Source organism: Neofelis nebulosa, chromosome 7 (assembly GCF_028018385.1).
Source record: "Neofelis nebulosa isolate mNeoNeb1 chromosome 7, mNeoNeb1.pri, whole genome shotgun sequence".
NCBI classification, from domain to species: Eukaryota; Metazoa; Chordata; class Mammalia; order Carnivora; family Felidae; genus Neofelis; species Neofelis nebulosa.
In genome coordinates, this window is record NC_080788.1 from 54,404,979 (window position 1) to 54,418,577 (window position 13,599).

The following is a 13,599-nucleotide window of genomic DNA, read 5'->3' on the forward strand; positions in this document are numbered from 1 at the left end:
TAATGCTTTCAGAGTATCCAGCTACATATATCTACTATATGGCTATGTTGCTCATGGAATTTTATTAAAAAATTTTTAACGTTTATTTATTTCTGAAAGAGAGAGAGAAAGAGAGAGAGAATGCGAGTGGGGGAGAGCAGCAGAGCAAGGGAGACACAGAATTTGAAGCAGGCTCCAGGCTCTGAGATGTTAGCACAGAGCCAGATGTGAGGCTTGAACTTACGAACTGTGAGATCATGACCTGAACCGAAGTCGGGGGCTTAACCAACTGAGCCACCCAGGTGCCCCAGTCGTGGGATCTTAAAACTACAATAACTTAAGTATCCTGAGTCCTTAAATATGTCATGTTTTGAATAACCAAGACAACTACAGAATTATGAATTATGGGAGAAGTTGATTCATTCAAACGCATCACTGTTTCATTGTAATTCTTGTAAGCAGATCAGTAAGTTTACTACTTTAAGTACCCAATACCAGCATTTTTATTTTTTCCACTTTTCCTGTTTAGTAAGTCAGTAGTATATAACTCTTTAATGTCAGCATTTAGTTAGTTGATAGTCATACAATGTAATTTGTCCCTTAAAGAAATCTTTTTATTTTTTTTAATGTTTATTTATTTTGAGAGAGAGAACACCATGCATGTGTGAGTAGAGGAGGAGGAGGAAAGAGGGAGGGAGGGAGAGAGAGAGAGAAAGAGAGAGAGAGAGAGAATCCCAGGCAGGTTCTGTGCTGTCAGTGCAGAGCCTGATGCTGGGCTGGATCTCATGAACCCATGAGATCATGACCTGAGCCAAAATCAAGAGTCTGATGCCCAACTGACTGAGTCACTGAGGCACCACAAAAAACCCACTTTTGATTTAGGAAGATAATATAGTAACATTATAGAAACTTTGTAAAATGAAAGCAGAATTTCCCGTAAGCTTATCACTGACATATTTTCCTGTGTTTTGTTCTCTGTGTGTATATTTTGACATTCAAAAATTAGTTTTGTATCTTTTAACTTAATGTGGCATAACTTTTTAATGTTATTATGTAACTTCCAACTATATTTTAAGCTACTGCATATTCTCAGATTCCACAATTTTCCTACTTTGTTCACATGATAAAAATGTAATAATATGTATGTAGATCTATTTGTATATATGTGTATTGATAGATCTGTTTCAGTATATTATTTTTTCTCAGAAGTAGGATCATTTATTAAGTCATTAAACTTGAACATTTTGGTAACTTTTATGTATTGTCAAATTGACATTCTAAAAAAGCTGATCCAGGGGCACCTGGGTGGCTCAGTCAATTAAATGTCTGACTTCGGCTCAGGTCATGATCTCGCAGTTCAAGAGTTCAAGCCCCACATTGGGCTCTGTGCTGACAGCTCAGAGCCTGGAGCCTGCTTCGGATTGTGTGTCTCCCTCTCTCTCTGCCCCTCCCCCTCTTGCGCTCTGTCTCTGTCTCTCAAAAATAAATAAACATTAAAAAAATTTTAAATCTGATCCCTTTATACTGCTATCAACATTATATCACTATATATGGAAGTGTGAGTCTCAACTCATTCTTGACTGCATCAGAAATTACTTTTATTTACATTTATTTGACTGTTATGACACTGAACATTTTTTATGCTTATGAATTATTTGTTTTCTCTTTTGGAAAATATATGGTCATGTCCTTTGATTGTTGTTATGTTGGGTTCATGGTGTTTTTTTTTTTTTTCCCTTTTCATTTTGAATCAGACCAAAATTTTGTGTAATTAAAACATTGATGTTTCTTACATTCATTTTTATGGCAAACTTTCCTTTGCTGTATTTTATTTTATTTTATTTTATTTTATTTTATTTTATTTTATTTTATTTTATTTATTTTGTTTTGTTTTGTTTTGTTTTGTTTTATTTTATTTTATTTTGTTTTATTTTATTTTGTTTTATTTTATTTTATTTTGTTTTATTTTATTTTGTTTTATTTTATTTTTTAGTACATTGAGGTTTCATTATCTACCCATAGAAGATAATATGTGGTATCAAAGAAAGGGGTGGAGAGTCAAGAAATCAGGTTCTGGAGAGAGATATTTATAATATTGCATCTGACAAAGAACTCATATTCATAATGTATGTTATGAATGCTTACAAACATTAAGAAAAAGGCAGACAACCCAGCTTCCAAAAATGAGAAAAATCCCTATACCCAGATGTCTCAGTCATCTGGAAGTGTGCATGCTAAATGAATTCAAACTGATTTTATATTACCTGTGTAGACATACTCAAAAGGGTATATTTTGGGTGAAGATTTATTTCATTATAAAACCACATTTATATTAAGTTTTGGTGATACAAGTGGAGTCACTGTGTTAGTGTGGCCAGTTTAGATTTTACTGCGGTTTTTTGGAAGAGAGGTCAGTTTCTTTTTGCCTTACCCTGCCTTTTGTAGGAAATGATTGCAGGTTCTTTGCTTATTGAGTTTAATGTAAATTTTTACTATCCACCTGCTACATATTTCCTGGGAAGAATCCTTCATCAGAGATCAGTAATCTCTTTAGATCATAGTGTCTTTAACAGGATTAATTTGTATCTTGGGTTCCAGTGACTCCATCGAGGTATGAGAGAATGGGAAGAAAACAGAAAGGAAATCAGAAATTCAGGGGTGAAAATGTAACACACAAAAAAGCATGCAAAAACCCCCACATCAAACACATAAATTCATGTGATTGTTTTTCTTCTTCACCATGGAATATATTCTAAATTATTTTTATCCTTATAAATTGAATAATTATAAGAAGTTCTTTCCTGCCTTGTGACAAATACCTGTTTTGGACATGTTCATCTCACTTAATCATTGTGCAAGCCTCCCAGCATTAGTACCTGTTTCTGCTTACTCCTTCTGTGTTTGGTTATTCTCATGTTGTAGAATCTACTAAAAAATACAGTAATGTAAGCATAAATCTGTTCTTTCAAGGGACGTCTTTTAATCAATCTTTTTACATTCCCTAACATCTCTTCTAATTATGTAATGAAGTCTGTCCTTCCTGGTATAAATAACCTCTCTAAGCTCTGTCAACTCCCTTCTCACGTAAGTATGTACATATGTACGTACATACATATATACATACATGCATTGTCCTCTCCCCTCCTTCTTGAATAATACCTCTTCATACAAGATTAGAATACACTAATCAACCTGACATCGCCTTCTTAGAACTTCTTTCCCCTTGACTACTGAATTCTCAAAGGGTATTCACTTATTGAGGCAAATTCGTAACACGGGCACATTTTTCCCCATGGAAATCTCAGGGATTCAGTATCTTCCCTTCCTCCCAGGCCTCAAACCCTACCTGTTTGCCTTTCCTCAAGGATACTATATAATATCATTGAATAGCTTTCCAGTTGAATAGTCTTTCTGAATTTGGGACCTTTTTTCTCCTCAGAACTATCATCTCTTGAATTTGAGCATCTCTGACACATTCAAATCTTTCTTCACTTGTGTACCCTTTCATGATCGTTCCCTAACATATATTTCAGTATTTCTTATTCAAGAAGATACACTCCCCACTTACCTCCACACCCCCACTCCCACACACTTTTACAACTCTGGCCTGTGACATTAGTGTTTTCAGGTATCTTGAATACAAGGTATGAAGTATACTTAACTTTCTAGGTTCTTAGTGAGACATGTAGTCTTTTGATAATACTGTTCAACTTTCTTTTCAGCATTTTCTTTGAATGTGAATTGTGTCCTTTTCTGGAAGAACTTGAATGTATATTGACTGTGCAATCATTCAAAGTATTATTTTTACGTTCTGAGTACATCTACTGATTTACCATTGCAAAAAGCTGTTATGATATATTTATTTAAATTTTCATCAACTACAGAAGACAGTATCTTGTACCTTATTTCTGTTTACTTTTATGAAAAACTATTGCTGCAACTACTCCAGTGAAAACAGTTTCTTATCACTCCTAAATATTAGACAAGCCTTCTCTGCTGCTTACCTCATCTGTGCTTACTAGCTATATTTGGAGAATTCAAACTAATTTTATTATGCTAGGTAAAAACTTAATGAAAAAGGGAATATCTGTTCCAAAAATTCAAATATAAATTGCTTTTGTGTGATCTGTAGTTGCAGATTAACCATTTCACAAACTTTTAGAGGGATATTTGAGAATTGGTATTAATAAAGATACAAGAAAAATAATCATGTCATAATGTATGAAGAGAGATGTTAAATTCATCTTTGTTTTGTTTAGATGTCCCTGGTAGATTTGGGGAAGAAGCTTTTAGAAGCGGCACGAGCAGGTCAAGATGATGAAGTTCGTATTTTGATGGCAAATGGAGCTCCTTTTACTACAGACTGGGTAAAGAATGATTTTAATGTTGTACTCTTTTTTTTTTCTTTCTTCTTCTGTTTAGTTTTTTCAGATAAAGTCAGTATTGTATTTATATGCAACAAAAATTTTTTTTTGCAAATTTGTAGTTTTAGAATTATAGCTGTCTTTTAAAGGAAATGATTTGTATCTTTATGTCATGTATATGTGACAACCTTATCTAGATATTCTGTCTACAAAAGGGTTTTTCTTTTAAACTATGGAGTTCAATATTTTAGGGTGAATATAAAATGTAGCGCTTGGAATTTAATTTAAAGCTGATAAATGGCACAGGTAGAATTTATAATTCAGAAAATAACAGATAAAGATTGAGGTTAAGGTGATAATTGCTCCTAAAAAGGAAATATATTCATATTTCAATTGATACTTGTAACACTATTGCAAACATGATCAAAGAGGAAGAAAGGAATGGGAACATGTTCCTAGTAACTACAGAAGGCAATTGTGAGGAAGATAAAAACCATACATAATTGTACTTAATTCCTGGGGTAAGTCAAAAGAGATGGTCTTGGGAGTGTGAAGGGTTAGGAATCTGGATTAACCTGCCTAACTGGGAACAACTAAAAATTCCAGATTTTTGATTTTGTTGTTTCTAGTATACTTGTCCTATGCTCTTTTTTGTTTTTCATTAAAAACAAAAAATTTTTTATTATGGAATATTTCAAGTATCTATCAACCCCTGCATACCCTTCAGCCAGCTTCAAAAATTACCAAATATACCAAAAAATGATGAATCTTGTTTCCTCTATAACTTCATCCACTTTTTGTTCTGTATTATTTTAAAGCAAATTCTATGAAATATTTTATTTCATCCATAAATATTTCAGCATTTGTCTTTCTAAAAGATAAAGCGTTTTTTGATTAGCTGTTTAAAAAAATCTTCTTTACTGCACTAATGAGTTAGAAAGAAAATAAGGAATTATTAACTTGCAAAACTAAGCAAACAACCAGAATCCAGAGAATTTTGACCCTAAGAATATTTGCTGAACTCAGTGAATTTGCCTGTTGTTTGCCCACCTCACTGGCATGGGTTACTAGAGACAGAGACCTGAGACTGCTCATAGAAGCCTCCTAAGAAATCCTCTCCTCATAATTCTGGAATCCCAAAGAGATGCACCTTCTGTGTAAGCGTAAACCAGAAATGCCCTTTCCCTCTTCCTACCTACTTCTGTCCCTGCCCTTGCCCTGTTGTTAGGGCACTGCAAAGAAAATGAACTGACTTGAAACAAGTCACCAAATGGAAAGAAAAAAAATTATTGATGAGGATTTGGAGTCACAAGCCATCCCTGGACACATTTGTCACCTGAACTCATAAATTCTTGTGCATTCTGAAAAACTGTACACTGAAAAATGAATTTAAAATGGTCTTTGGATTGAGGTTACCCCAGGTTCCTGGAAGAAGCAAATTAATATTCTTCCCGGGGGACCTACCTTCATCACAGTATCCACAAATGAAATTTCAAGGAAAATGAACAGTCAAAAATGACTAAATGCACAAGGACACAAAGCAACTTGGAAAATAACTCACTGGAACAACTAGCACCAGAGCAGATTGACAAGGATTTTAAGTTTATTTATTTATTTATTTTGAGAGAGAGAGAGAGAGAGAGAGAGAGTGTGTGAGCGAGCGTGCACCCATGTGAGCAGGAGGGGGGCAGAGAGAGAGAGGAAGAGAAAGAATCCCAAGCAGGCTCTGTGCTGTTAGCTTGGAGCCTGATGGCAGGGCTCTATCTCACGAACTGTGAGATCATGACCTGAGCTTTATTTATTTGTTTCTTTATTTTTATTTAAAATAATTTTTTAATGTTTATTTTGAGAGAGAGAGAGAGAGAGAGAGAGAGAGAGACAGAGTAGGAGTGAAGGAGAGGCAGAGAGAGAGGAAGACACAGAATCTGAAACAGGCTTCAAGCTCCAAGCTGTCAGCACAGAGCCTGACGTGGGGCTTGAACCGACAAACCGTGAGATCATGATCTGAGTTGAAGTCAGGTAGTTAACCAACTGAGCCACCCAGGTGCCCCTCTAGATAAGATTTTAATAGATTAGGAACAGCTAAAGAGAAAGTTAATAAACTGAAAGGTATGAAAAAAAATCCAGAATACAGAAAAATAGAAAATTTAAGATCTCAGAAGTCATGAAGGCTGGTATGCGAAAGTCTAATGTATCTAATAAAAAATCCACAAGGATAGTGAGAAGAGGGATGAAATAATTTTAAGAGATAATGGGTGGGATTTTTTCCAGAACTGGTGAAAGAGAGCAGCTCAGATTCAAGTAGCCCAGCTAATCTGTAGGAGGAACAATTAAAAAAAAATCTATATCTAAACATATCATAGTGATACTATAGTGTATCAAGACAAAAGGATCTTAGAAAAAAAATTTTTTAATGTTTATTTTTGAGGGAGATAGAGTGGGTGCATGCATGGGAGTAGGGGAGGAGCAGAGAGAAAGGGAGAGAGAATACCAAGCAAGCTCCACACTGTCAGCGTGGAGCCTGATGTGGGACTCGAACCCACAAACTGTCAGATCATGACCTGAGCTGAAATCAAGAGTCAGATTCAACCAACTGAGGCACCCAGGCACCCCCAGACAAAAGGATCTTAACAAGGGTTAGTATCAATAACACATAATGAATTCCCATGACAGCAATAAAAAAGACACACAAGGCAAAGAAGACTGGGCAAATGACTTGTTACGGTCAAATGAAAGAGAAAGTTCAAATGACCAATAAATGTGAAAAGATGCTCAACTACATTAATAATTGGGCAAATGCAAAGTAAAATCATGAAACGCTATTGCATATCTACCAGATTTGCCAAAAAAAGCTTAGCAGTCTCAGACATTGGTGAGGATATGTGTAAATTGCTATAAACATTGTGGAGGAGTTTGGCAGTTCCTTGTAAATTTGAACGTGTACATGATCTATGAGGCAACAATTGAACTTACAAGAATACTTCCCAAATTGGGGTACCCGGGTGACTCAGTCAGTTGAGCACCTGACTCTTGATTTCAGCTCAAGTCATGATCCCAGGATTGAGGGATTGAGCCCCACGTCTGGATTCACACTGAATCCTGCTTGGGATTCTCTTTCCCTCTCTGCCCCTGTACCCACTCGTGTGCATGCTCTCTCTCTCTTTCTAAAAATAAAAATAAAAAAAGAATGTTCCCCAAAGAAACTCTTGAATAGTGCTTGCCATGGAAAGTGCTTTAACAGAAATCTTACTTGCTATCATTATAGTAGTGATCTTAACAAATTTCATGCTCTAGTGAACTATCTTGGTTCTTTGGAACATCAGTGCCTTTGGTAATCAGAGTTAATAGGGACTTTCTATGCCTCTAAATGTGTGTAACTTAATTCTGACTTTCACCTATTAAAGTATATGCCTCTGATAAGGTTCTTCCTAACTTACATTTTACTACTTCCCCTGCATACTGTGAATTTAATGTTATTATAGTGGCTATACCACATGCAAGAGTTTCAGGAGAACTGGGCTCTGTTTTGGGTCTGTCCTGACTCACCTTTGGCAAGTATACCTCAGCAGGTTTTTCCCTTGAAAAATGATTATATGAACTTCTTTAAAAAGATCACTGAGTTGCTTTAATAAATTTATTTTTTTAAGTGCTTCAAAAACAATTTAATGCAAAATCTACACTATTATATTTATTTGATATGAATTTCATAGATGAAAATTAGTTTTGTGTGACTGATATGGGGAAAACATTCCAGTACTTAGAAAAATTTCTCAAACCCTAATTATCTCTAATTTATGATGCAGTTAATTTTGTTCATGCTATTTATCTGTTAAAAATAAAAAAGCAAGTTTGAATTAAATAAAATACTGACTTTTCTTCCTCATTGAGAAATGTATGGGAATTCCTCTAGGACGAATATGTGGTAAGCATAAATTATTTTCTTGAGTTTTGAGTTACTCTGTAAACAGATAATATAATCTGTTTGCTATGTAAACAGAAAATATAAACTAGAAGGTAGTAATAGAAGTGTGTTAAAAAACGGTTATAGGGGAGCCTGGGTGGCTCGGTCAGTTAAGTGCCTGACTTTGGCTCAGGTCATGATCTCGTGGTCCGTGAGTTCGAGCCCTGTGTTGGGCTCTGTGCTGGCAGCTCAGAGCCTGGAGCCTGCTTCGGATTCTGTGTTTCCCTCTCTCTTTGCCCCTCCCCTGCTCTCTCTGTCTCTCTCTCTCACTCTCTCTCACTTGCTCTCTCTCAAAAATAAATATAAAAAAAAAAAACAAACCACAATTATAAATGTGGATTTTTTTTTCTTGCGATATAGCTGGGAACCTCTCCACTTCATCTGGCAGCACAGTATGGGCATTACTCCACCACAGAAGTACTACTCCGAGCTGGTGTAAGTAGGGATGCGAGAACCAAAGTGGACCGAACGCCATTACATATGGCAGCTTCTGAGGGCCATGCCAGCATAGTAGAGGTTTTGCTTAAGGTATGTGTTCTCTTTTTGCACTTTGCTTTTGAAAGAAAGCCTTCAAAGGATTTATGGTTTTGTAAGAGGGAGAAGGGAACTAGTTTTATTAAATATCTACTTTTTTTTTTCTATGTTACCTCATTTTTTTTGTATGTAATTCCATCAAATGAAAATTATCTTAAAGCTTTCTTTGTGGGAGAAGAAGAACTTCCTCTAGGTATGTTCTTAGTTAAGTCAGACAGTTGATTTCTGAGACCTTGGTTTCCATTATGATGAGGGACTATGGCTTTGTCTTACTTGACACAGTTAAAATATGGAAGGAAACATAAGGCTTGGATGATTAACAAATAAATAATACAAATAAGGATTTTTATTATAGCCTTTAGATCAACTTACCCAAAAGACATAAAATGTGTAAGCCACAAATGTGAACACATGTAATTCTAGATTTTCTATTACCTACATTAAAAAAGTAAAAACTAATTTTAATATTATATTTTATTCAACCTCATATATATAAATATTGTCATTTCAACATGAAGTCAATGTAAAAATTGTTAATGAGATATCTTACATCCTTTTTTTTGGTGTTAAGTCTTTGAATTCCAGTGTGTGTTTACATACTTAGTACATTTCGATTGGGACTAGCCATATTTCATGTGCTTAACCACATGTGTGTAGTGGCTGCCACATTGGACAGTACATCCCTGATAGCTCCTTTTTTATTTATATAAAGGATATATTTTATTTTATTTATATATAAATATATATATTTTATATTTATATATTATATATATATTTTATACATATGTTATATATATTTTATTTATATAAAAGGATAGCTCCTTTTATTTGTATTATACTGGTTTTGAAAGCAGAGGCTATCTCTGTATAAATAAGGGAGTAGAATTAAAGAGGGTTTTGGAGGAGTGCTCATAGCAGTCCTTCACTTCTTATGCCATTTTATGTCATGATGCTCACCTCTGGGTGAGTGAAAAAATCATTGCTGCACTCTTAAGAAATTAGAAGGATAACAGTTGGCAAAGTTAGCATGATAGAAAACTGATTAAGTGACAGATGTGTGGAGATTTGTGGAACATACAGATTATTCAACACAAAAAATAGCCGATCATGTTAGTAGCACATTATTGCTTTAAAGCATAGTGGCTAGTATTTTCCTATTTGGAATTCTTTATATTTCATATTGTAGAAATATCTTATTTTGCAATATATTTATAGCATGGTGCTGATGTTAATGCAAAGGACATGTTGAAGATGACAGCTCTGCACTGGGCCACAGAACACAATCATCAAGAGGTGGTGGAACTTCTAATCAAATATGGTGCTGATGTACACACGCAAAGTAAATTTTGTAAAACTGCGTTTGATATTTCAATAGACAACGGGAATGAAGATTTGGCAGAGATATTACAGGTAACCTTTGGCTTTAATTTGAGAAAATAAAAGGATCTCTGTCTTGGGGTGATTTGAGCTATTTAGCTTCTAGCTTTTCATTTTGGATTTCGTTATTTTGGACAGTCCCTTCCTCTTTCACTTACTCTTTGTTCATTGCTATTCATTTTTCTGAGACCATAGTCTTTACATGTAACATTAGAAGATTAAATAAGGTGATTACTTTCTGTGTTTTTAAGTTCCTGAATTCCCCTTCTAGACATTTTATTCTATTAATTATTTTTGTTGCATATTTGGATACAATGTGGTTTTTCAAAATATGTTAAACTTCCACTAAAAATTTTCTTTAGCAACTATAACATTGCCCTCTGAGTAATTGATGCAGTCTTTATAATTTTGATTGGTTTCTTTTATTTTTCATCATCCTCAAAAAAAAATCTGTTTATGAGCCTAGTTACTTATGGCTTTTGGGCAAGGTTTTTTTTTTTTTTTTTCATGTTTATTTTTGAAAGAGATTGAGAGAGAGAGAGAGAGAGAGAGAGAGAGAGACCAAGCACAAATGGGGGAGGAGCAGAGAGAAGGAGACACAGAATCTGAAGCAGGCTTCAGGCTCTGAGCTGTCAGCACAGAACCCGACGTGGGGCTCGAACTCAACTTTTGAGAGCACAACCAGAGCTAAAGTTGGGTGCTTACCCGACTGAGCCACCCAGGCGCCCTGAGACAGGTTTTTTAAATAACCAGTATTGTCTCTCTTTTTTTTTAGCTACACAACATTGATGTAAATTATCTTTAGTCACAACCTCTTGCCTATCTTCTTGTTCTCCTTCCCATTAGAACTTTTCTTTAAGACACTTCTGACTCTACTGAAAAGATGTTATATGTTCAGGAAGATGGATTTTGTGGTGCCTCTTGGAATTCTTTTACTCCTAGGAGTGCAATTTGGGGGCCAGGGTTGAAGATAGAAAAGAATTAATTGGGGAGCACATGCTTTATTTATTTATTTTTTCCCTTCAAATTTTTAGTTAAATTATATTTAGTTAACATCCAGTGCAATATTGGTTTCAGGAGTAGAATTCAATGATTCATTCACTTACGTAAAACACCCAGTGCTCATCATAACAAGTGCCCTGCGAAGGACATGCTTTGTATGTATAGTGTTATATATTGCTGAATATAGTAGAGGAAATAATTTAAGTAATATAATTTCTATAGCCACAGGGCAGCAAAATATCCAACTGTGTTCTATGAAAGCCTTTCAGATATTCTTTTCTCATGGGATTTTACTGCTTTACCTAACAGGGAATTAGGATGTAAATTCCTGTCTCTGATTTACCACTACGCTCTCAGTAGACTGTATACAAAGATTTTCATTTGTATTATAGGATTCTTCTTAAATTTTAGAATTTCCTTTGTGTTTGTACTGCATTGAGAATCTGTGCCCTATGTTCTGGTTGTAATTCTGAAAACACTGTGTTGATTTGGCCCCTAGATTGCTATGCAGAACCAAATCAACACAAACCCTGAGAGTCCTGACACTGTGACGATACATGCTGCCACACCACAGTTTATCATCGGACCTGGAGGGGTGGTGAACCTAACAGGTCTGGTATCTTCAGAAAATTCATCCAAGGCAACAGGTATTGAGATGCATATAGGATAGCTGTTGGGATTTTATGCTTTAGTAGGTGTTCCTCCTTTTATGAAAGGACTGTTGGAGAATGAGGGTAAGATTATATCAGTCACTTGGTTTTCTTTCGTATTGGCAAAAAAAAGATTTTTATGAGACGATATCAAGAAAGATGATATTGCAAAATGAGCTACAATATTATCTTTCAAAAACTAATGCTATCAAAGCTTGTTTTTCACAAAACTATTATCCAAGCTTCATTTAAGAATTGAATAAAGCAAAATAGAATATCAGAAAAATGCAGTAGAATTAAGCTCCTTTAAAATTAAAAAATTTTTAAATCTATTTTCTCTTTTCTCGTAGATGAAACAGGTGTATCAGCTGTTCAGTTTGGAAACTCCTCCACATCAGTATTAGCTACGTTAGCTGCCTTAGCTGAAGCATCTGCTCCATTGTCCAATTCTTCAGAAACTCCAGGTTAGAAAAATAAGTCAAATGCGTACATTAAAAGGTTGGAGACTCAAATATATACAAGGCTAGGAAGATAATATAAAGGGCTAAAGTGAGCAGATTTCAGATTATGGCCATGTGAAGGCAGGGGGCCAGGGTAGGGGGGTATAATTTGTTGTCATTCATTATTTAAATTAGTGTGTTTTCAAATTGTGATCAATAATAAAAATAACAACAACAGGTCATTGAATGCTTACTGTGTATGCTGTGCACCATGGTAAATGTTTTACTTATGATCTCATTGAATCCTCACCCAAAAGCTTGAAGGTCTTCATTACTGGATTTGACTCATTATGGTGTTCTGATTGAAAAGTGTATTTTTTTCAGGGGGAAAAATGTACCTACCTCTCTCTTCTCTCTCTCTCTTTTTTTTACTAACTAGTGCTAATAAACATTTATCTGTTCTCCAGTTTCAGCATCATAATCAGTGTTTGAATCTACGCCTTTTTATTTGGGAGTCTTAAGATTTTTCAGAATCCCTGTTGATATGCTGCTTTTATAGCCTATACCTAGATCTCCTTAGCATCTTTGTCATTGCATAAGCATAGCAAAGAAGATTAATTTCATTGGTGGTTTCTATTTGGTTAAACTTTAAATGTTTTGTCTTAAAGTATATATCTCTGAAAATTAAGCAGGTATTCTTGAAGGTCATCTGAAATTTCGACACTTAGATATTTGGCTCCATGAATTAGTCATACCAACTTCTCTAACTTCTACTTTTGAAAATGTTATATATGGTCTAGTCTGAGAGATTAGGAATTTCAGTTGACTTTTATTGCATGTGGCATACAATCTTCTGAGCGCAGTAGTTTTTCATTTTAATGCTACATCATAGTGGAATCTTTCTGAAGATATTTTAAGAGCTTGAATTAAGTTAAAGTTCAGGTGAGTACATTGCCACCAGTGTAAATAACTCAGCTGAGGTGTGAAATCAGATAAAGAAATATCTTCTCACCACTCAATTTCTACATGCTCAGGCTAATTATTTCTTGACTGTTCAATTTCTTTTAACATCAATTGTCAGACTCATCTCGATTTTAGGAAATGTTTATGTGTACTTTTTTTCAAGGACATCCTAGTTAGGATCTGGGAAATAAAGTAGTGCTTGTATTTTATATATGATGAAACTGAGATTCATGAGATTAAATAATTTTGCCCTAAATAGCGTGGTCATTAAGTGGTAAAAAAGTTCTGTGCTCAGGGTCTGATTGATTCCCAAGTTGTATGTATGTCTG

General features: G+C 34.9%; 1 protein-coding gene across 7 annotated transcripts in view; it reads left to right on the forward strand.

The window, feature by feature from the left end:
* Positions 1-13,599, forward strand: part of GABPB1 (GA binding protein transcription factor subunit beta 1) — a 68,252-nt gene that overhangs the window by 34,257 nt on the left and 20,396 nt on the right. For 5 of the 7 annotated variants that reach the window (XM_058737753.1, XM_058737757.1, XM_058737750.1 and 2 more), the window contains exons 2-6: positions 4,239-4,346; positions 8,665-8,832; positions 10,054-10,248; positions 11,717-11,864; positions 12,218-12,331. In XM_058737753.1, coding sequence (XP_058593736.1) covers positions 4,239-4,346; positions 8,665-8,832; positions 10,054-10,248; positions 11,717-11,864; positions 12,218-12,331 — 733 coding nt within the window. The remainder of the gene's footprint in view (positions 1-4,238; positions 4,347-8,664; positions 8,833-10,053; positions 10,249-11,716; positions 11,865-12,217; positions 12,332-13,599) is intronic. The other 2 variants (XM_058737756.1, XM_058737755.1) reach the window with 1 other exon arrangement.